Genomic DNA, 23258 nt, shown 5'->3' on the forward strand with positions numbered 1-23258 from the left:
GAAGCTGATTTAAAAGATAGCAGAAAGTAAGTAAACACAATGAGCTCCTAAGCTAATGTTGAACATATTTCTGTCCAATAATGCAAGCAAAGACGAGCATTGTATAGTTTAATGTAAAAAAGTTGGCTGAAACAGAGAGCTTTGTGTAGATTTCAGACATGTACGCAAAAAACTAAAGTAAAAATCACATTTTCTGTAGCACATCAAAAGGTGCAAAAAAGTAAAGGGCCGCATAAACCTTTGCATAGGACTAAACTCTGCAGGGGAAACTATAATTCGACAAGTACTGACTAAACATGTGTGTACATGCAGTATAGAGCAAAGCAAGAAGATTAAGTGTCCTAAGAAAACATCTCAGAAGAGTCCAGTGTTTAAGACCTTTAGGAGGGTCACCCAGAGAGCTTTCACAACATCACTGGGCTGTTTCACGTTATTGCTAAACAGATGTGTCAGTGTCTGAAGTTACTTTGACAACACGGTATGAAATATATAAAAAATATATGCATATGCAAGACCATTTCACAAACTTCACACCAATGCAACCTAATTAAACATCAGTTTGGAATAAGAGGTTCGACTGTAGGAATAAATACAGCATCAGGGCAAGTTTTGGAACAAGTGATGTGATAGATACAGTTCCTCAACGGACTAGCTCTAAAGTCTTTAATAGGTTATTAAATATTGTGTCGTCCTGCACAAATATCACAATTTAATTATCTGCAACAAACTAATCACAATTTATATATTTGAATGATTATGTATGTAGTATTAGGAGACCTTTTCAGATATATATTTATCCTCTTTCTGATTGAGAGTTAACGTTAGCTAAGCGACGTTAGCTTAGCGACGTTAGCTAAATATGAAGCTTCAGCTAGCAGCCAGTTAGCTTAATCTCGGAAAAATACCGGAAATTGGGGAAACATTTAGTCTGGTTTTGTCCAACGGTTACAAAATCTGACAACTAGCATGTCTAAAGCTCAACAATGAACTTGTTATATCCAATTAGTTCAAACCAAAGTGTAAAAACAACAATTTGTCGTTTTAAGTGCCGTTATGTGCCAGATTATTTCCTGGCTCTGATCAGTTGGAGACTCCAGAATAGTGCATGGTGCAACACTGTTATTAGTGACCTGAATATGAAATATGAGGGCATGCAATAAATTCTAATAAATGAATAACAAAGGTTTGCAGTGGCAACACAGACCTAAAATGTCTCTCCTAATTAGGTCACAGAAGCTCATGGGTCACAGGACACCATGCGACACTGGTCACAGCCAAGAAATACTTGGATAAATACCTACATGTAAAACTGCTAAATCTTGTTTTTATGTTTTAACTTTTAAAAAACACACACAGTTAGTTAGTGAGCTTTAGTGGTGCTGGTGGGCAGGTTTTGCTACAGTTGAACAGAGTCAGGCTAGCTGTTTCCCCCTGTCTTTGTGCTAAGCTAACCTACCCAGCTTCTAATTGACACCTTATACAACAAACGGATCTGGAAAATGGTACCAATCTTCTCGTCTGACTCTGCCAGAAAGATAATACGCGTATTTCCCAAAGTGTTACATTTTTTAAAATGACAATCAGGTTTTTGCTTTCACTCAAGAACATGCACACAGACAACCACTAAAAAATAAATGACTTTAGAAATCAGCTTTTCATGTAGGTTTTGCTGTAGAAGGCAACACTGTTGAATGCAGGTTAAAGACCAAGTCAGCTGCTCTGTGATCCACAGCTCAAACGAAAAGACGGATTGCAAATAATATTCACCATGTTTCATCCTGCACCCTTCTGAATACTCTCCCATTAACAAGATCAGTGGGACAAACATTTCAAAGGTAGAGATTATATTCAAAATTCTATTTACATACGTATATACACATTTTATAATTTGTCAAAAAATAGCCACTATTTATTAAATTAAAAGTAACAAAAAGCAGATATATTGTTTCAAGGTAATAACATAGTTCATTAAAAGGTAAAAAATAGAATTTAAGGAGTTGAATATCAAATACACCGATGTGAAGAAAAAAAAAAAGACATAAATAAAACTACATAAACACCCAAAGACGGAGTTTCTCAACCTCTTTTGACCTTCGATGTTTGCTCACAAAAGTTGTATGATTCCAGGTCGTCATATTAATAAAAGTATGCAATGTTTATATGGAATTGGATCAGACTAAATAATAATGAATGCACTCAGGAGTCAGAAATGTATTTTGTGATTTATATATATTATGCATTTGCGAACTTTGGCTTAGCTGTCATATTACTAATACAGGCTTTCTCTGATAAAATAGTAAATTGTAACATCAACATTGCAAGCCAAGGCATTGATACACTTATTTATTCATAACTATTTTTGTGCGCATTCAAATAAATAAAAGAAATCTATATAAAACACTAAATACATTTGTCAATCGTGTGTGCATTCATTAATATTGAGACTTATTTAACTCCATATTTGTATTTCAGGGCTGTGATGTATTTAAAATAAATATCAATACACCAGCATTAAAAGGATCTTTCAAACGGTCCCAGAAGGTGGAGAAACTTTGTCCAAAGCAAAAAAAAAGAAAAAAAAAACAATAATACTCTGCATGTACATAGATAGACCTTTCAGATTTAAGATGTTTAACAATCTTGTGAGGGCATATAAAGAGCGTGACCTTTCCCGTGTCCTGAAGTCCCCCGTTACACTCCATTGACGCCGACATGGGGGTTGTATTGCTGTTAAAGTGCATTAAAACTGTTGCGTGTGTCTCCTCCTGCTCAGACCAGGCTGAAGCCCTCGTACTGCTCCACAGCCCGTGTGAGACGGCGGTGCAGGATCTCTTTGGTCTGGTAGCGGGGCATGTCCAGCAGGTTGTAGCAGGTGTGGGCCACCGGTAGGTAGTGCTCCTCCGCTGTGGTGGACTGGATGACGATACGCAGGCTCTCCATGCCGTGAATGGGGATGCGGTCACTGCCGGTCAGGAACACTGGGGGCAGGAGACACGGAGGAAAGCGTTAGAATCAATTATAGAGCCGGTTTAAAATGGTTCTAGTTGCCACATAAATGAGACATGGCTGCGTTTATATGGCGCGGTTATAAAAAGCTTTACAATTTGCCGCTCATTTACACACTCACACACTTATCTACATGTTCAAGCCAAGTGTGTGCAGACAGTGTATTTTCACGCATGAACAAACTGCACATTATTACAGTATTTATGAGATGTTTGAGTGTGAGAGCGTGATAATTAAACTCTCATGCACATTGAGCAATGGGGCAATTAAATACTTACATAAGAACTGCTTCTTCTTTTCCAGAGGGAACTCGTGGAAAACCTCCCAGAACAATCTGACTGTTGGATGCGTGTCTGTATATTCCCCTTTGTAAAGAGCATTCTGCAAAGAGCAAAGATGTGGTGATGAAAAGCTTTCCCTGTTTTATCATCACTCACATTTCCTCTCCTGCATCAACATCAACCAGTAAAACCAATTCCTCAGCAACATGCATGCATTTCCACATACAATTACTAAATATTTCAAGCAAATTTATAATTTTTGCCTTGTTTTCTCTTACGTAACAAAACCTCTTAGGTTTTCACACTGATGTTATGTTGTAATCTGAACAAGGACCAGAGTTATCACAAGTAAAAAAAAATATGTGAAACCAAATGACATTTGGTTGAATATATTGTTTCACGTTGCCTTTTTAACATCTAGCCGAGCATAACAGAAAATGCATCTGTTGACTTTTCCTTTGGAATCATCATCATCATCATCATCATCATCATCATCATCATCATCATCATCATCATCATCATCATCATGTCCAACTTTAGATTTATCCAAGACAGAAAACTAATGACAGTCCCATCAGGCTCAGCTGTTCTTTGTGTTCAGTGCTAATTTTGTTAGTGTGCCAACAGTTTTATGCCTCCACTGACCAGTCAAGTTACAGTTTACATCCACGTCTGTCCAAAACGTCATCACTTCATCATATTAGACATTTGTTTGAGAATGTCATAATTTGATGAATTCTCAAAGCAAACTTTAACAACCAAAATCCAATCAGTTCGTCCTTAAGTCTAAGTGGACATTTGTGCAAAATTTGAAGAAATTTCATCCAGGCATTCTTGAGATATAACGTTCATTCTGTGCATGTGCGTGTGCACTCTTGATTACAGAAGTGGGATCAGGTGTGTGTGTGTGTGTGTGTGTGTGTGTGTGTGTGTGTGTGTGTGTGTGTGTGTGTGTGTGTGTGTGTGTGTGTGTGTGTGTGTGTGTGTGTGTGTGTGTGTGTGTGTGTGTGTGTGTGTGTGTGTGTGTGTGTGTGTGTGTGTGTGTGTGTGTGTGTGTGTAACATGGCAAGCTGCTAATCATCTTCTATTAACTCTTCTTTAAATTATTCAACTCCACCATGCAGTCAAGATTGTAGACTCAGCTACTGAGTTCGTCTCATTCCAGCCTGTAGATTCTCTTGTTTATCAAAGCGCATACTTTTCTCTTGTGCCTACAGCTGTCTTGACTCGACTACTGTTTTCTACCGGATCACACTCTGGACCAAAGACTCTCCCCTCACTCTGTCTGGCTTCCCTGCCTAGATATGCTCAATCCTCTGGCTCACATCTCTGTCCCTGACCAAGAGACTCTCTGCCCTCCTTTCATGTTTAAACATTGTTAAGAAATTCTATATTTGCACCAGCTCTCCGTTTCAGTGTTCGGTGGTTCTGCATTTGGGTTCAGCCCAGACGGACAACCCGGATATAAAATGTCCTCAAAACCAGCAGCTGCTGAACAAATCTTCCCTGTGAAAGTCTGTGAAAGTTAGCATGTCATGCGTTACTGCTCAGCATTGTGTGAGTGGAAAACACCCCCTGCTTTGTCAGTTACACTGTGAGCATTGTGACTCACTTGCCAGATGTTGATGACGTAAAAGTCAAATTTCCAGCTCTGTCCTACATGATGATCGTCACGTCCACGACTGTCAGTTTGAAAAACACTTGCATAACAGAGCACTGAGGTTTTCTTACAGTCGTACCAATCCAACTAAGTGTTCACTGACCAGGAACAGGAAATGGTTTGACATTTCTGCTGCAGGGCAGAAACTCAGAATTGTTGGACTTGTTACTACAAACATTACACATCCATATTTTTAAACCACACACCGACCTTCTCCATCTCCTCCCAGTTGTAGTTGTTGTTGCCGACCACCATCGCCATCAGCTCAGACGGCTGGAACAGCGGCAGGATCTCCCCGCCGCAAACCTTCAGGAAGCCAGAGGAGAAGGCAGAGTACTGCTCGCTCACAGAGTCTGAGAACACGTAGCGCAGGTAGGCCTCCACAAACTCCTTTCTGAAACACACACACACCCACACACGCAGGTTAAGTAAACATTCAGATTCATTAATTTGTTCTGCACTACAGCTGCATCCTCACAACACAGTTTATAAGGAAATTATTTAACCAGACTTCAAGGTGTGACGGTAAACACTCGCTTCCTCCTCCATTGTGTCTGTACCCGTGTGTGTGTGTGTGTGTGTGTGTGTGTGTGTGTGTGTGTGTGTGTGTGTGTGTGTGTGTGTGTGTGTGTGTGTGTGTGTGTGTGTGTGTGTGTGTGTGTGTGTGTGTGTGTGTGTGTGTGTGTGTGTGTGTGTGTGTGTGTGTGTGTGTGTGTGTGTGTTATGATTAACTTGATTATAATTTCAGACGTAACTTTTCAGGCTCACTGGAGTTAAACAACAAACTCATCATCCAGCCTGAGTCTGTTTACATCTCAGTGAGGTTCTAACTGCAGAGGTTGCTCAGAGAGGTCAAATTGATCATCTCTTACATCAGTACAAATACACACGGTGCAGCTAAACATTATTTAAGATATAATGCGTGGAAAAGCATTACAAAATAAATCAAGCAAGATGTTTAAAAAATTGTTTTACTGAGTTTAAAAAGAGTCCTCTATGGACTAGCTGTCACAATGTTCCTGGCTTTCCTTTAGAGTACTGGGGTTCATTTCCTCCTGCAGGAAAAGATGGCTTTGTTTGGGGCTGCACGGTGGTTTAGTCTAAATCAACATGTCTCCTTCGGTGTCTATGATTTAGATGTTTTACGCCACAGCGATGACGGTTTTCTCTATTAATTCTGTTATTACAGTTCTATATCTGAGTGTTGAGGAGATTTTGCAGGAACAATTTGGGTCACTGCCGCTATCGCCATCTGTTTAGCACCAGCAGCCAGACATGTTGACACCGCCAACCCCACAACTCTCTGCAGACTCCTCCACATAACACTGTAATCAATGCCACAAGGACGAGCTGCAGAAACAGGGCGGCGATGGTGTGGAGAAACACACCGACTGGCGATTAAAATACAGAATTCTTTTGTTTTCAACACAGAACATGACCTTCAGTTGGAACAATGGGACACGAGCTGCCAGCTGTGTGAGCGACATGATAATCTCAGTGCTAGAAAAAACAATATATTTAAAAACCTCAGTGTCATCAGTTTGTCTTTTAGAAAGAACAGTTTATTAAAAATGTATTAAAAATGTATTAAGTATTAAAAATGTATTAAAAATGTTCATGAAACAAGGTCATTTAAAAATGGGACATCAGGTAAAGGAAGCACTGATGAGATTGTTGCTTTAATATAATGTATAAAGCTGCCTCACCTGTTGTTTTTGTCCACACTGATGCCTTCTCCTCCAGGAACGAGCTCCTTGACTTCGGTTATCCCGTAGTTCTCCCTGGTGATCTGAGGTGTGGACACAACAAATAAGTCTTAGATTGGACTGCAGAAAAATACATATTTTTCCTTACAGTCAAAAAATCCCATAAAAAGACCAAAACCAACGATTCATTGTTTACTAACAAGTATTGTCTGTGTCACCAAAGCCTGATATATCCCATTTCTCTGCGCCATAGACCTGCACTGTTGTCTAAACACAATTAAAAACCACATCAGTGAGCCACACTGGTGACATCTTCCGTCACTACGATGAACAACGACACTGTAGATCCAACATACAAGTGGAAGGTGAACGCTGGAGAACATTCTGGGCACATGAACATTCTCCTCATTACTTTTGCTTCTCTGCTGCTGTGTACATGCACACAATGAACATCATTAAATAGGTCTCTTTTTGTAACATGCATGTAATTAATAGAGAGCCGTAAAATAATTGTTCGTCAAATCACTCAGCCGCAACTTTTTATTTGTATTTAGAAGCTTATTAGTGATGCATTAAACACTTAAATGAAACCCATCAATTTGTTTTTAAAAAGATTTACGTCTTCAGCAGAACCCTACGGGCTTGGATCTGACAGCCACGGGCGAAGTCGGGAAGTCAGAAAGTATTAAGAAACACGTTGTTGGGAATTAGAAAATTCTTAACCTTAATGTCATGAAAGTGAAACAGGTGAAAAGTTAGGCTTACAGCAAAGTTGAGAAGAAACATCTCCTCCACATCACCGCCGTCATAGTCTAGAAGTTGTTGTAGACTCCTGCAGACGAATAAACCGAAGAACTTAATGTCTGGAAGGAACAACACCGTTATAACACACCGTCGTGTCAGTGGAGGAAAAACACAAGCGAATTATCTTATTAGTAAAACAACTAAACGAATGAAAAGGTGAAGACCAGAATCACCATCATTAAAAATGTTCACCACGCCATGAAGTAAGAAAATCATTCGTACATTTCATATGAAAATAGCTCCTTCATGCATATCACCATCATGCAACGCTAAAGACATTGTTGACAGCTGTAATAATCTTCATTTCATAAATCTGTTTGTTCTACCTTCAGGTTTAAATTTGTCCCCGTTTGACTTTTAAAATGAAGACCAGGGATCAGCTGTTCCTGTCCTACAGCTGCATGGATCAACTAGAAATTGTCTGTTGGATTAAAAGTGAAGTGGCGACATATTGTCTAATAACACCACAGGAAATGACTCAGAGCGAGTGTTGTGTTAGTTTTCCTGCAAACAACATGCTGGATATTTACCACCAAAACACAGGAAACATGGAAAGAGGAAGTGTCGCTGGCAAAAGAAATGAAAATCATTGAAAGAGGATCGCACATTTAAGACAGAAAAAACAACAGTAGCATATTTAAAAAAAAAATAACACAGGTTAACACAAATTAACTAAACGAATGCCTGAACAACTTCCTAGTTTTAGACCATTTGGCCTGCCTCAATATGTGGACACAAGAGAGATAAATTGTGTGCAGCAGGTGCAATGTCTAAGAAAACAGTCAAAATGTCCTGCACTGCATGAGAGGTCACGTTTAAGGTTCAGACGACGGGTTACCTGGCCTCGGTGGGTGACAGCTCCTTGAAGTCCTCCAGGGTTGGCGACACATTGAGCAGCTTCTTGTAGAGAACCAGAGGGAAGTGGAGGTCCACCACTGTGGAGTTGTAGATGGCCAAACCGCAGATGATCCCGATCAGGTGGAACCAGTTCTGCTCAACAAAACACTGGAGACAAACAAAAGGAAATTATGTTATGATTGCCTTTCTGCACCGGGCTAACAAAAGGAGTGTCTCGGTGTACATCAACATGACTGACGACTTCTCACGTCCCACAATTTTTTAAACTTTAGAGATGAAGATATACCAGCAATACATTCACAACTTTTATTGTCCCAAAATAAAGTGACAGTAAATACTGATAATACCTGGTTAGTGGTATTTATCGGACATGCTTTTCAAATTCTAAATGATCACAGCTTGATGATAATTATATTATTTAAAAAGGTCTGTTCTTCAACAAAAACATTTTAGTAAAATATTTAATCCAAAACTCCCTGAAAATAAATATGTAATTAATTCCATTTAACATGTTAAAGTTAAGATTCCTTTGAGTTCCAGTGTCAGTACGCATAGATACACATCTTAAATGTGTGTGTGTACATTTCACTGTCCTCTGCAAACTCTGTTCCATAAAGTCTAAGAAAAAAAATAATGTATTTAGGTTAAAATAATACATATTAAAAAAAACAACAGGAAATGTAAAAGTGGCAGTGATGATTGTGGTTTATTCATGGATCACTTTCATTTGACTTCAGTAACCAGTGGTTCTTAAAGTTCAGGGACATGTTCCCTTATAGAGGGGAGTGTTTTGTCAACCTGAATGTTCACACTGACATATCACCACTAACGACAGGAGCAGAAGCTCTTCCTGGAAAGTACAGCTGCAGGTCAAATAACAGCCAGAACACATATTCTGGAGATTTATTATAAGATAACTGTTATTATCACATATTGGAAAAAATAAAAGCGGGATAAAGAAAGCTCTCAAACCAAACAAAAGGGAAACATTGCCTCAAAACTAAAAACTGCATTTTGAGCTTTAGATTAATGTCCCATCTCTGACAAACTAATGAACCGTCACTGCCGCTCGTCTACAGAGTGAAGGAGGAATTGAACGGACTAACTCACCTCGGCTTTTCTGATGGTGTACAAAAGACAGCGTAACAAAAACGTACATCTACTTTACCAGCAAGGAAATGTCTCTTTGTCTCTACGTTATGTATCAAGATGAAGTTAACACAACTCCAAGCTCCAGAAGAATGCAGTAAGGAGGTTAATATGTCTTTGTTTAACTACTGTGTCTCTCCCTAAAACGTGTTATGTTGTTTCAAATCTTTGCAGTTATTCATTTTTATTAACTTACAATATGCGTGTTTTTTCACATCATTATGTGAATACAGTGTAAACTTACTTTGTCCGAGAACCACAGAAGGTTGGACTCTTTGTAATAAGTGAACATCCCATACACAGGATCCATCAGCTCCTTCAACAGCAGCAGGAAGAACTCTTTAGTTACTCCACCTGCATCCACGGCCTCCTCTCCGTCAAAGATCACCTGGATGGAGGGAGGAGGAGATCACAAAAAGTACAGCAGTTTGTTTTTTATTCATCAAAACCACAGAGATCTTCAAAAGCTTAGACGTAGCTCTCACCTTGAGCGGTTTCTTGAGGTCCACATCAGAGTACATGGTGAGCTCTCGTAGTGTGTCGCTTACTAAATGGTTCCTGCGCACATGCAGCACCAAGTAAGGGTTCCGAGCAAGATGGGGTTCCAGCGTGAGCAGCATGAAGACGTTGTGTAGGTTTGCCCCGCTTACTGCCATCTGGGTAACGTTCACAGGTTGAGGTGGGGAAAAGGCAAGAGAAGAGAGTCAAATTCAAAAGGGATAATTATGGGATATTTACTGAGAACAATCAAATGAAAGTGAACCACAAGATCACTTGTGATCATTAGCAGCAGGTACCTGCATTTGCAGTTCAGCGTCGGTTTGCAACATGGTTGTCTTGGCTTGAGCGTTCAGTATGAACGGGTAGGCACATAGGTTCACTGAGGGAAAGTCACCCTGCAAGGAAAATTAGGAAATATACTTACTACTACTAATATACTTACTACTACTAATATATATATATATATATATATATATATATATATATATATATATATATATATATATATATATAGAGACACTCTCATAAAATTAAAAAGAAAAATGTATACAATTCTAAATCAGGTACCTGTGAAGGGGAGGATGATTGTTTCTGGGGGAAAACAAATTAGAGAAAGCAAAGTCATTTGACATGACTTTAAGTGAAAAAAGTTCAAGAGCAACAGCTTTTATATTGTGAAAGTAAATCCATCCATTGTCAAAGTAGTTAAAGGGCTCATCTGTGAACTAAGACCCTTATTGGACAGCAAGAACTGACAAACAGCGATAGGATAAAATTCCTCACTGTCTCTGCAAACACTGAGACTGACATGAGTTAAGTGTTGAAGTCTGGTTAAATAATTTCCTTATAAACTGTGTTGTGAGGATGCAGCTGTAGTGCAGAACAAATTAGAGTGTGTGTGTGTGTGTGTGTGTGTGTGTGTGTGTGTGTGTGTGTGTGTGTGTGTGTGTGTGTGTGTGTGTGTGTGTGTGTGTGTGTGTGTGTGTGTGTGTGTGTGTGTGTGTGTGTGTGTGTGTGTGTGTGTGTGTGTGTGTGTGTGTGTCTTCAGCAGATGCAAGAGTAACAAGAAAGTGAAATATTATCAGGGAATGTCAGTACTCACAATGTCAGCTTTAGTCAGAAACCATTTGAGGTAGTCTTCCTGGATGTCCACCAGGCTGGTGATGTCAGGGATATAAAAGCGGTTGTACTCCACATGGTGGGCCTTTAAGTTTACCTGGCAACATGGAATACAAACACCTGCCTCAACACAGTAGTCAACGGTTTATCTCAATAGCTACCAGACGGGAAAAACACATTTCCTCCTCAGACTGCGCTGAGGGCGAGTCGGTGGCTTGTTTACAGGAGCAGCAGGTGAGCCGTGTGGATACCTTGTGGAGTTTCTCCAGCAGCCTTAGAGTGGCGACAAAATAGTTCTCGTGGAAAACCGGTACGAGCAGCGTCTTGCCTCCCGTTAGCATGAACACAACGATGCTCTTGTACATGTCGACCATTCTCGTGAACATGCCGCCGTCCAAAAAACACCACCAGTTATCTGCAGGGGCGGAGAAAAAAGGTGGAATTAAATTACAGAGCAAGTACCGCAAACAAAAAAACAACGGTATTTTACTACAACCTCAAGCTGGAAAGAGAGTTTCTCCGTTGATCTGTCAGTGTTTTCTAAATGTAAATGTGTTTTAGCACATTTGTGCATGAACATTGTTAGTGGCTGTACATAAGCAGGGTCCACAGACTGTAATCAGTATTTAAGTGTCAGTATGCTGATGGAACAAAGTTCTCCTCGGATGTTCAAACAGCATCTTAAAACACCCTCACCGCCACACTTTCCGACATAGCACTTAAGAGGATCTGGGGACGATCCAACATTTACGGCCACTTCACGCAGTGTTTGAGGTGTGAAAGTAAAGTGTATCAAGTGCGACGCCATTGGAACTCCCAAAGAGCTCAGCAACGAAGGAGGCATCATCATGGTGCTTTGTTTCAAGTTGGACAAAAGCGGAGTTCTTTTGCCGTGTGGCAAACAGCTTCTTGTTTTTGATTCCTCTCAAACTAAAAGGCTCTTGACCCGCTACCAACTAAACCTTGCATCGTCTGCATTTTGAGGACTTCTGAGTATCTTAAATGTTGTGATAACAGGCTGAGCAAAGGTGACATGGATGTGGATGAGGACGCAGACGTAATGTAGAAGAGTGTGATAGTGCCACTGGTTGTTTTTTTTTTTTTATTGTTGAGAGTACATGCAAGTATGGTACCCAATACTTTGCTGGGGTTGGCGTCAAGCCGGAGGATGGCCATTGCCAGGGGGATAGTGAGGCGGATGTAGTTCTTGGAGTCAAACAGGGCCGGGTACTCAGACAAGATGAGGTAGATCCTCATGGCCTCGACGTCGGGAGGGGAGCGCGGCAGCTGAGGGATCAACAGACTCTCAAAACTCTTGGTGGCCTAAACAGAGTCGGACACAGAACAAGGGAGGACATGTTTAACAGATTGTGTATATATGTACTTTTAATTAGACAGATATACGGAACAATATTTACTGTTATAGAGGGAAAAGTATTTGAAATGTATTATATGATGATGTGTTTGAAAGCTAAAAGTATCAATGAATAAACCAGAGAACATTACGGGATGTATTTGAATTCCAAAACAGCTTGAATCACAAATATCCGTCGCTAGATTTTGGGAGAGGCTTTTAGTGGTTTGGAATGTGGCCTCTGTGTCATGTTGGGTTGAGGAGCATCATGATCCCCAAACCTATGATTACTGAGCTACGGTTAGAGGTTATGACTCAGTCCATGAGAATACAGCAGAACTTGATGTACTTTCAAAACAAGCCCAATATTCACATATGAATATGTTCTTGTTACCACAAGCTAGTAATCCAGTGCCGATGCTACAGAAACCCAAACAGGAAGCTAGTTTCAGTATTTACTCAATAACAAACTTGAGTCATGTCAAGAAGAGCAGAAAAGAGAACATTTTATTACCTTTTTTTACATTTTTAAAATACATTTTAGTCAATACCTGTTCCAGAAGTCCAGAGAAAGCCGGTTTGCTGAGCGTCTCAAATAGCTTTCTGACAGAGTTGAGATCGATGCCTGGGATCTTTGGGTTGGTTTTGAAGTGGGTATCGTCACTAAGAAGGCAAACAAACACATGATTGTGTTAACCATCTATGGTGTCTCAGTGATTACTAAACGGGATAGAAATAGGTCAGCGCTCAGATTCAGGGACTTCGAGGCGAAGCCTTGATGTTAAAGGCTCACGTTACTTTGGATTAAACGCCAACGGTTAGGCGAACACACAGCCTAAAAGGTATTAACAAAACCCCTCAGCATGAACGACAGCGACTATTTACAGCGTAAGCCTTCATATTCCTGGAGCACAGGATTTATGTAGTCATAACACAAATACATCAGATCTGTTATTGTGGAGACTGTTTGCCAAACAAAGAAACACGGATGCCGATAGTACATGGAGTATGATCACTGACCCGCGTTATTTTGAGAACTCTGTGAGCTTAAAAAAACCAGAGATGCAATTCTGGGGCACAAACGTAACACAAATACAATGAAAATGACGACACTTCAAACAAGAAACCAGTTTTAGTTTTTTAAACTACAGTTTAGGCACACTTCTTATTTGCTGACCATGTTTGAATGCATGTTATACAGTTTTATTCCTACAGTTCCAGCCAAACATTGTTTCCATTAATTTCCATGTGGTATAAAAATCAATTAACTTTGGCTAAAATGAACACAAACCAGCTCAAGGGTTAGCTGTAATGTAAAGTGTATCTGTGGTAAAATGTACAAAAGCAACTTGTAACTAAAGCTTTAAAATAAATGTAGTGGAGTAAAAAAATAATGTTGTGCCTCTGAAATGTAGTTGAGAAGAAGTATAAAGTAGCAGAAAATAGAAACCTCAAACTCGTACTTAAGTACAGTACTTGAGTAAATGTCCGGCGTTACTTTGGACCATCTCGCTGCTTTAATGTGAAACCTGGTTGATAGTTTCAGTCACTACTAATCTCTGATGACTTTCAGCAGACAGTAGAGTCTGAAGTACTTTAGGTCGTCTGTTTTCCACCCCGACGGCCTCCGCTGTTCATTCCCTGGACGCGATAAATATCTGCTGAAGAGTCTGCACTAAAAAGCCGACATACCTTCACACACAGTGACGATCAGCATGTTTTGGTGGATAAGACGACGTGCCATGAAGGGGACCCTGTGAGGTCCCTGCTGATTCAGTTCGCAGGAGAATATTTTTGGTAAAACACACGGTGGATGTACAGACCAGGTAAAGGGAGACCCCTCAGAGAACCTTTTTATGTATGCTATACTTGTTATATTTCAGTTTGATAATACATTCTTCGACCCGTTAACGCAGCATAACAGATATTCTGAAGAGCATTTTGCTGTGAGAAAAGACAAAGGTCTGTCTGTAGCCTGTACGAAGATCTTCGCTTTCCCTTCAAGGCAGCAGATATTTGTTTCCTCTACATTCCTGAACTTAAGCGCACCAGCATGAGGCTGTTAAGTAATATATCAACTCTTTATTTGTTCAATTGGTCCTTACAGTCCATCTTTCGTGCTTTATACTTTTACCATTTGAAGCTTTAAAAAAGGTTTGTTTCCTCACAGTCATCTCTGGGTACTTTTATTTTCTTTTTGTCATTTGAAACCTTCCAGTGGTGGAAGAAGTAGTATTCAGATCTATTATTTAAGTAAACATACAGAAGTATTATTAGCAAAATGTACTGAAAGTATCAAAAGTAAAACGTACTCATTCTGCAGAAAAATGGCCCCTGACTGGCATATCAATTATATATTTTATAATATATTGTTAACGTGGACTGATCAATGTATTAGCAGCATTTTAGTCTTATAGCTAGTCGAGGTGGAGCTACAACTTTACATGCAGTGAAGAAGTCAAGTGGTTTATCATGCGTTTATTGTCAGTAATTAGCAGCTGTCAAAGTGGAGTGGGGAAAAAAATGCAATATTTCCCACTGAAATGTAGAAGAGTTTAAGTCTAAAGTAGCAGAAATTGAAACTTCTTAATCTGAAATGTAAAATAGAAATACCTCTACACTTCATTCAATACGGCACTTGAGTCGAGTTCTTAATTACTTTTGTAAACATGGCGTTTACGTACCTTTGGTCCAAAAAGCTGGCGTTCCAACAAGCCGTAGAGGAGAGTTGAATCAGAATGTCACTGAGCACAAAAACATAAAAACAGGCTCACTGTGAGAAATGTTTGACCAACGAGAACATTCAAACATAATTGATTTAACATAATCAAGTAAAACCACAACCAACACTAAACATCTACAAGAGAACGTACAGGTTTTATGTCTATTATATACAGTTCAATCCAACGCATTCAAAACAATAACTTTAATTATTTAACTTACTTTGTGACACTGGAATCTGTGCTGAACATCAGCTTTAACCTCCATGAGTTTAACCGTTCATAATTGATTGGGGAGATTGATTTACTGACATGAATCACTCTGAAGTCTTCTGGGGGGACAGAACTCTGCAGAGAGGAGGACAAACAGAGACCAGATAACGGCACAAACATTTGGCAGATTGTTTGCATTTGGGGCCTTCGTCAGTTGTGTCTCTTTCCTGCTTGAAGATAAAACAAATAGGCCACACCTTCAGTCTAAATGTTTTGCAGTAGAGGCTGAATGTGTGTTATGTCTTTATCAGAGCACAGTCCTGAAATCTTGCTGGATATTTGTGGCAGACAATTGCTCCATATACAGTAGGGCTCATTATTAAAGAGCTGGTCAAAGATTACACATTAATGCCACCCTGTGGTGAAACACTGACACTGATTGAATGGAAATCCTAAACTTTTGGGGGTATTTTTTAATTATTAAGCTGCATATTTCAAAATTGTTTGTCTTATAATTATGATTATGATGAGATTTCTCTTATCCTCATTCGTTTAATTTCATGAGACACTTGATTTTCCCTTTGCACGACACGTTTCATCGCGTTTTATAACTGTAGGTGATGCAGTATGTGTGCAGTAAAATGCAAAATAAGATGTTGAATTGCAATGCTGCAAAAAAAAATGATGATATTTTGATAATCAGGCTTTGAAATCTGTCATTAAATAACTGAGAGCAATCAACAGGACTAAAAGTCAAACTTTTCAAGACAGATTTGAAGTCAACTAATGCAAATACAACAATATTAATAATTCAGGTAACAAACTTGAGTGAGAGAGAAGGTTACTGAAATCTTAATTCAATCACATACCTGGTCATTAGAGTACAATAGGAAGCTATGGTCTCCTCCACAGATGATTTTAGTCACTGTATATTGTTTTGATTCTAAAAAGGAAAGAAAAAAACAGTTAACAACATTTTATAACAGTTAATCAAATAGTTACAGAGAGTAGTTGTATTTCTTGCTTATTTTATTATACAGTAGAGCATTTTAAACTGCATTTGTATGAAGTTATTCTTTACAAATGAGCATGAGCATGGGTATATGCTGACACATAGTTATGAAGGATACAAGATAATATACCGTGAATGCATCAAGCAATGATCAACATTGAATCTTCTAAAAATAGTTTTCATAGTCATCTTGCAGCCTGAAAAATGTTCTCCTATGACAGATGTCCCCTAGATTATATCATCAACAAACACATTAACACTACAAGCTGAACACTGATCATTCAAACAACACAAACTACAGTGTATTTTATAAGTACTGTTTCAATATTAGTCACATTTACTGTACATCAGCATTGCCAAACCCAAGTGTCAATCTACCATCTGAGTGATTTGGAAAAAAAAGCCATTTCATCCACACTCGTGCGTACTGTAAAGTGAGCGCAGAGTCTTCTGCTTACCTGTTCTATATGAATTTCCAGTCAGGACACTGGCCTTCACAGGAAGCGGGCTCCTGGCGTCCCCCAGTATTCCTGTGCCCAGCTGGCCATGGCTGTTACAACCAAATGCGTACACCACATCAGAGGAAGGCACAAACGCCAACGTGTGGTGCCTGACAAAAGGGGAAAAAAGAGCAAGATTTAGGATTCAGAGGGACAGAACCAGCCTCTAATACACTGAGTTCATTAGATACACTGTGATTCAAGACAATCCAATCCCCCCGCAACTTCATTTGTGATCTTCTGATCTTTAGTTTTTGTTGATACTGTTTCACAAAAGTGTTTAACTTTGAAATACTTTTAAAGTTAAAGCAGAACAACAACAAAATCTCCTGTAACTACATCCTAAAAAAAGCTTAATCAACACCTTTCTTAAACAGTTTAAGCTTCAACAAAGATTTCTATTTGTATTGAGATGCATCAGATTGTACAGGTGTACCAAGTAAACCAGTGAGCAGGTTTACCTGCCACAGGTGATCTGGGACACTTCGGTGCCCATGAGCTCCAGCACTCGTCTGGGTAAAAGTTCACTATTGGTGGAGCCATGACCCAGCTGACCCCACGAGCCTTCGCCAAATGTAAACAAGCCGCCATCCTGCCAGAGACACAACACAGAATGAATTTGCTGTTGTTGTTTTTCTCCAGGACCGTGTGTCGAGGTGCTGGATTAAGATTCGTTAGAGTTAGGCAGTCCGGCTGGAATAAGATTTAGATTTTGTCTTTGCAATAAAAGGTCACGTGCAACACGTAGTGTATTACTATAAAGCAAGAATACTCTAACTGATAACTCAAGTATAAGACAGCTGACCAAACAGCAACTAACAACACTGGCCTATGTAACATTTGGTGGCAAAATACTGCCATATTATGTGGGTCGTTTATCTGTATTTGTACCTTTGTGAGAGCTGCTGTATGTTCATTTCCACAGCTGATATAACAAACTTTTTGAGATCTCAAAAATTTGATGTGGCACGGGACAGCTCGATCTGAGAAGTGGAACAGAAACAAGCAAAGGTCACACTGTATTAAACCGTTTGAAGTATATATGATGTGGTTAGGGGAACATGGCAACTTCTGCATTTGACTGTAGTATGGTCACCTGGGACTTCACTGTCCTCCTGGCTCCGTTCTATCCAGCTCATTATTACCTTGTTTATCATTGAGACCAAGTTGTCCAGCTCTGTTTTTGCCCCAACCAAACACAGCTCCGGACAAGGAGAGAGCAAAGCTGTGGTCTCCCCCGGCGGTTATCTGTGCCAAAGGAATACCCGACAGAGACTTCAGGGGATGAGGGAACAGCTTGCTGGACTCTCCTTTCCCGAGACCGAGCTGGCCGCTGGTGTTCTGCCCCCACGTGAACAGCTGGCCATCTGAGAGGGAAAAATAGGTTACTGTTCATCTACACCAATTACTGCCAGTACAGGGAAATATACATGCGTTTGGTAATGTGGGACTATCTGGTTGCTAAAATGCACAACATGAATCTGCAACATCCCTCAGGCACCCCTCCGTTTCTCAAAAATTACAAATGGGTAAAAAATTAAATGTTCTATGTAATGTCCTACATTTGCTCTCTGCCATTTTAATTCAGTGTCAGTATTCTAAGATAAATAAAACATTAAAAAGAAAAAAAATAAGCTTCTCAAGAGCTTTCAATTTGTCTGCCTGTGGTGATTTCCAAATCAAATTTGATTATGAACAAATTACAGCGTGTGCAGTATTTCTGGGGGCATGTTTGCTCAACTGACAGATCACAATAACCCAACCAGTGGTCAAAGAACCTGGCTGGTTAACAGCGCACGTGTGCTAAGAAGAGATTGTGTCTGGCATACCTTTAGAAAGTGCAATGCAGTGCTGATTCCCACACATTACTTGAGAGATCCGCTGTTCACACAGCCTTTTGATCAACCTAAGGGGAGGAAAAAAAACATGTGTTAATCAAACTATAAAACAAGTCTAGAAAATTACAAATAACAGTAAAACTTGAGTTCTCTTTTTATGAGTTGAGAGATCATTAAATGCTACCATAGTAAGGTGTCCAGGAGTAAGGGACCTAACTTGGAAGTCAGTTTTTATTTTCAGGAAAATGTGTAATTCATAACAGACGAGTCTCGGCGCTAAACTGTCAGGCCAACCCTAAGAAACTACTTCACAGTCTAAAAGGTTTCACTCTCCTATAATCCTAAAGCAGGCATCCGAATAGTTATGTCATAGGAACAGAATAATTCATGGCATTTGGATTATCAGCGGTAATGCTTATATTCAAACCTCCAACTCCCTTTAACGTCATTTTCTCTTGTCAGGCTAAAAGCTTGAATTCCTCCATGATGGTCTACTCGCTCACCTTGGGATTCGAACAGCCGCCTCTGCAGTCCCCAGGCCGAGTTGGCCCCCTTCACCAGCTCCCCAGGCAAACACTTGACCCTGCTCATTCACCGCCATTGAATGGGACCGACCGCTCGACACCATTGTTATCGTCTGAGTATCCAGAGCTCCTACAAGCTCTGTGGAGAGGAGGAGGAAGAGCGTCAGACGTAGATCTTAGTATGTAAATGCACTGATTTTTCATTTATCAAGCTACAATCTCATTTGGTATGCAAATGAAAATGGCATTTAATATACATTTCAGACTGTGATGTGTCACACCATAGAAAATAGAGAAATGCAGCCGGAAGCACATGTGAGGAGGACATAGTGTAGTGCAGATTGGTGTGTGGTTTCCTGCTATAAAAAAACTGTTTTATCATAGAAGATTAACTGGGTTGGAAGCTGCAATTGCCTCGAAGAATTACAAATACCTAATAACTCTGGCAATGTTTCAATTGAGCTTATACTACCATAATATCTGAAAACATGTAATCAGTAATCTACATATTGTAGGCGTATTAAAAAGATATATTCAAGTGAATAAACATGCCTGAAGAAGGCCCAAAACATGAAGTGTCAAGTGAGTACAAGTGTTATACAATGTGTCACTATGTGGGATATCAAGCAGGCCGTTTCCATCCTACACACTTCACCAAGTTTCTTCAAAAACCTTTTATTGAATAGGTTTATATTTTTGCTCAAGTTCCAATGATTCCTGCGTGTATTCATTGTTGTTAAAGCTTCACCCACACGCCTAGACAAAGTAACACAAACGTCCTCCCACATGACACCAACACAGTCCCACCACTGTCTGCAATCACTCCACAAGCCACGAGAGTGTTTCACATCTCCTGGAATTGGTAATGAACCCTCTCAGAAATGGAAGCACTTGTGTGTGTAAACACGGAGACTCTGCACAGTTTGCTTTGCATTTAGATTCAATGTATAACACGACTACATAAAGTCCATTAGTCGAGGAATGAAGCTTGTGATATTGCAACATGTTTGCTCATGCTTTTGTAGGAGTCATCCAGCTCCTGTGATATCTAGCAGCTTTAAAAGCAAGACAAACCTGCTGTTACCTGCAAGATATTTCACTGCATTTTCAAAAACATTCATCAGTTTTACACAAAGATGGTGTCTATCTAGAAAATCATAATGTTGGAACCACGACGTCAAGAGATATTTCTCACACAAAAGGGTGTAACTACCACAGAAAGTCCAGTTATGCACCTGTTATGCAATATGTCTTTAGGTTGAATACGTTTTTACAATTCATTTGTTCAAGTCCCTTATGCATGTGAGATTTGAATAAAAAAGGTATGAAAGTTAAGCCCAAATCTGTCATTTCTCATTTTAATGTTGAGTGCAGAAACAAGAAACTGCTGTCACTCAGGTACAGTGTTACTTTTAGCTAAATGCCCACTAGGACAATGCTACCATGCTAATTATTTAGCAGGTACAATGTTCACCATCTTATATTGGCGTGTTAGCATGATCTGATCTTTGTTAGTGCCATTGTAAACACACCGCGTCATGCTCACCCACGTTTCGGGTAACTTTCCACTCACACCTACTGAAAGCAGTGCAGCAGGGTGGTGAGACAGCCTACAGGCCATAATGATGAATCAAAAAGGGTCAGGGAATATGCCGTTCATGACGAAAGCTTACCTGGGGAGGTCCCCGCTTTGCCATGGCCCAGCTGTCCACAGCTGTTCGAACCACAGGTGTACACACTACCATCATGCAGCAGGAACATGGAGTGTTGACCCCCACAAGCTACTTCTTTCAGTCCCCTGCCACTGAACACGTGACAGTTCCTCGGCTCAAACATGGGGTTCCTCTCAATACCAACACCCAGCTGTCCGTCTTTTGCATTACCCCAACAAAGCATGTTGGCAGAGGGAAGAGGGGGATGAGCACCAGTCTGAAGCGGCAGAGAGAGTGATGGCCAGATGGAGGAAGACAACAAAATGTTCAGACTTTAGAGCAGCCCCGCTTTCTCCTCTTCATGTAAAGTCCAACCCTGGAAGAAACCAAGACATTTGTTTTTATTTCTGTCATCTTTTAAGAAGAAACTATTGGTTTAGAGGTGTGGCTGTGTGTGAGAATGATGTAAGCTGTATGACAGAAGAACAGGGCAGTGTGCTTAAATAAACTCTCAGTGTAATCCCTGCTTAAGCAGCTCCATGCAGTCTTGCCTTACCGTCAACCCACATGCAATGCAATGCAATGCAATGCAATGCAATGCAATTTCTCTACAGTTTTAATTAAAATCTGAACATTACAACCTTCATGAGGGAAGGTGGGCTGTTGCATTATTAGACTGCCTTTTACATTAACAATAACACCACAATTAGTAAACACGAGTAGACTGTTGGAATGCATGTGTATTGTCTGTGGGTTGCTGCTATTATTATGTAACTTAGATGGTCCACAGGTCAGGATCTGTACCGACGTGTATTTAACGTTACGTTAGCTTGCTGTTGGGGAGAAAGTAAAGAGGAGTGGCCTGCGTTGTGTAGATATGATAATCACAGTACGCAGGCGTAGCTAAATATCTCAAAATATCTAACTGACGTCATCTTGATTAAACAGTAAATTAATGGAACAAAAATCAGACGGTTCGATGACCCACACGAGCTGTTAATAGTTCATAGTTAGCTATTTAACCTTAGCAAGCTACAGCAACGCTGGCTGTCAGAGTAATGGCTAAATACGCAGAGATCCACTGGTTCACCGATGTCTCAATTGTGAGTAAAACAGTGTTGCAACACTGCAGGGTGATATCCGAAATCAAAAGAGGTGTTTACCTGGACAGACGCATTCTGAATTTGGGAGTCCGGTTTCGGTTCTGCTCAGAAAACAAACGAGGAAGTACGAAGTACCACAGCTGTTACGTCACCGGGCATTTAAGTGAGGAAAGCAGCAATTGGCCTGCCAATCAGGAAGTACTGGTTACAACCAGAGCCGTTTAACGAGAGTCAAATCAGCAGACACTGCATTTTTAGTGCGCCTATATACTGAAATATAAACGCATTCGAGCTAGCGAGGGACCTCGTGAAGTTAGCGGAATGATCGACGTGAGACAACATCCGGTTTTTAAAATAAGATGTCAACAAAGCGTATATACAATTTGTATATATGGAGATAAGATTAAATGAATTACATTCACATTAAGTAAAAAACATGTTACCTGCTTATCAGGCGTTAAAGAGAAAATACAACTAAATTGTGTGTGAAGTGTCTTTCTTTGATTTGAGGGTTGCTGGAAAGATAATTAAATGAATAATATCTGACTGACTGATATGTGTTCCACATTGGACTCATTGTAACTTACTTAATCAGTATGAGTGTGTGAATGGGACCTGCAATTTCTGGAAGTACTCAGCCAGAATCTGGTATATTCAACTCTACCTATAATAAAGTATCTGCCTATATGTATGATAAACATTCATCATACATCTGACAAAATGTCTTCTCTTTTCACCTTCTCTGTTTCAGAAGTAGCCAAGCCTCCAAAGCAGAAAAGACAGCCCAGGTTGCACAGTCCAGGTGAACCTGTGACATGTTCTCAGGAGCTTAAAAGGGGGTTCTACCTGTTAGCTGGTCCTCTGGTATTTTCACCTGTCCAACACGAATGCTTTATGATATGAGTAAAATAAAACTGAAATGCAATTTTCATTATGGGTAGAGTCAGAGATGTCCTGAAAAGACATATACCAGCCATTGTGTGGAATTATTGAGAAAACTATTTTTATAACACCTCAAATATTCAGTAATTTACTCTTTGAATTTACAAATGTAGGACTTTTAATTTGGAAATCTCTTTATTGGCACAGTAAAATTGTTTGATTTTCTGTAAACGTGTAGTCAGAGATGTCCTGAAAACAACTATGCCAGTCTTTACCTAGAATTATTCAAAAATGTCAATAGTATTTCCATTCAGTGTAATTTTCCCCTATCCATCCAAAGATGCACTTTATGGTTCCCTCTATAGATCAGCCTTGG

The 23258-nt window shown here is 39.8% G+C and overlaps 1 protein-coding gene across 1 annotated transcript; it reads right to left on the minus strand.

Annotated features, from left to right (window-relative positions):
• Positions 1 to 91: 91 nt before the first annotated feature.
• On the minus strand, positions 92 to 22154 carry herc3 (HECT and RLD domain containing E3 ubiquitin protein ligase 3). Its single transcript, XM_079159617.1, has 25 exons — positions 22061 to 22154; positions 20919 to 21273; positions 19225 to 19384; positions 18713 to 18789; positions 18029 to 18250; positions 17775 to 17866; positions 17345 to 17475; positions 16842 to 16993; positions 16241 to 16314; positions 15382 to 15506; positions 15123 to 15182; positions 12990 to 13101; positions 12218 to 12407; positions 11336 to 11499; positions 11068 to 11181; positions 10533 to 10556; positions 10262 to 10360; positions 9950 to 10120; positions 9709 to 9852; positions 8296 to 8462; positions 7419 to 7485; positions 6654 to 6736; positions 5158 to 5341; positions 3285 to 3387; positions 92 to 2978 (listed from the first exon to the last, which is right to left on the minus strand). The coding sequence occupies exons 2-25, from the start codon at positions 21139 to 21141 to the stop codon at positions 2770 to 2772; spliced, it is 3147 nt and encodes a 1048-aa protein (XP_079015743.1). The 5' UTR covers positions 21142 to 21273; positions 22061 to 22154; the 3' UTR covers positions 92 to 2769.
• Positions 22155 to 23258: the final 1104 nt, after the last annotated feature.

Source organism: Pholis gunnellus (assembly GCF_910591455.1).
Source record: "Pholis gunnellus genome assembly, chromosome: 5".
Classification (NCBI taxonomy): Eukaryota; Metazoa; Chordata; class Actinopteri; order Perciformes; family Pholidae; genus Pholis; species Pholis gunnellus.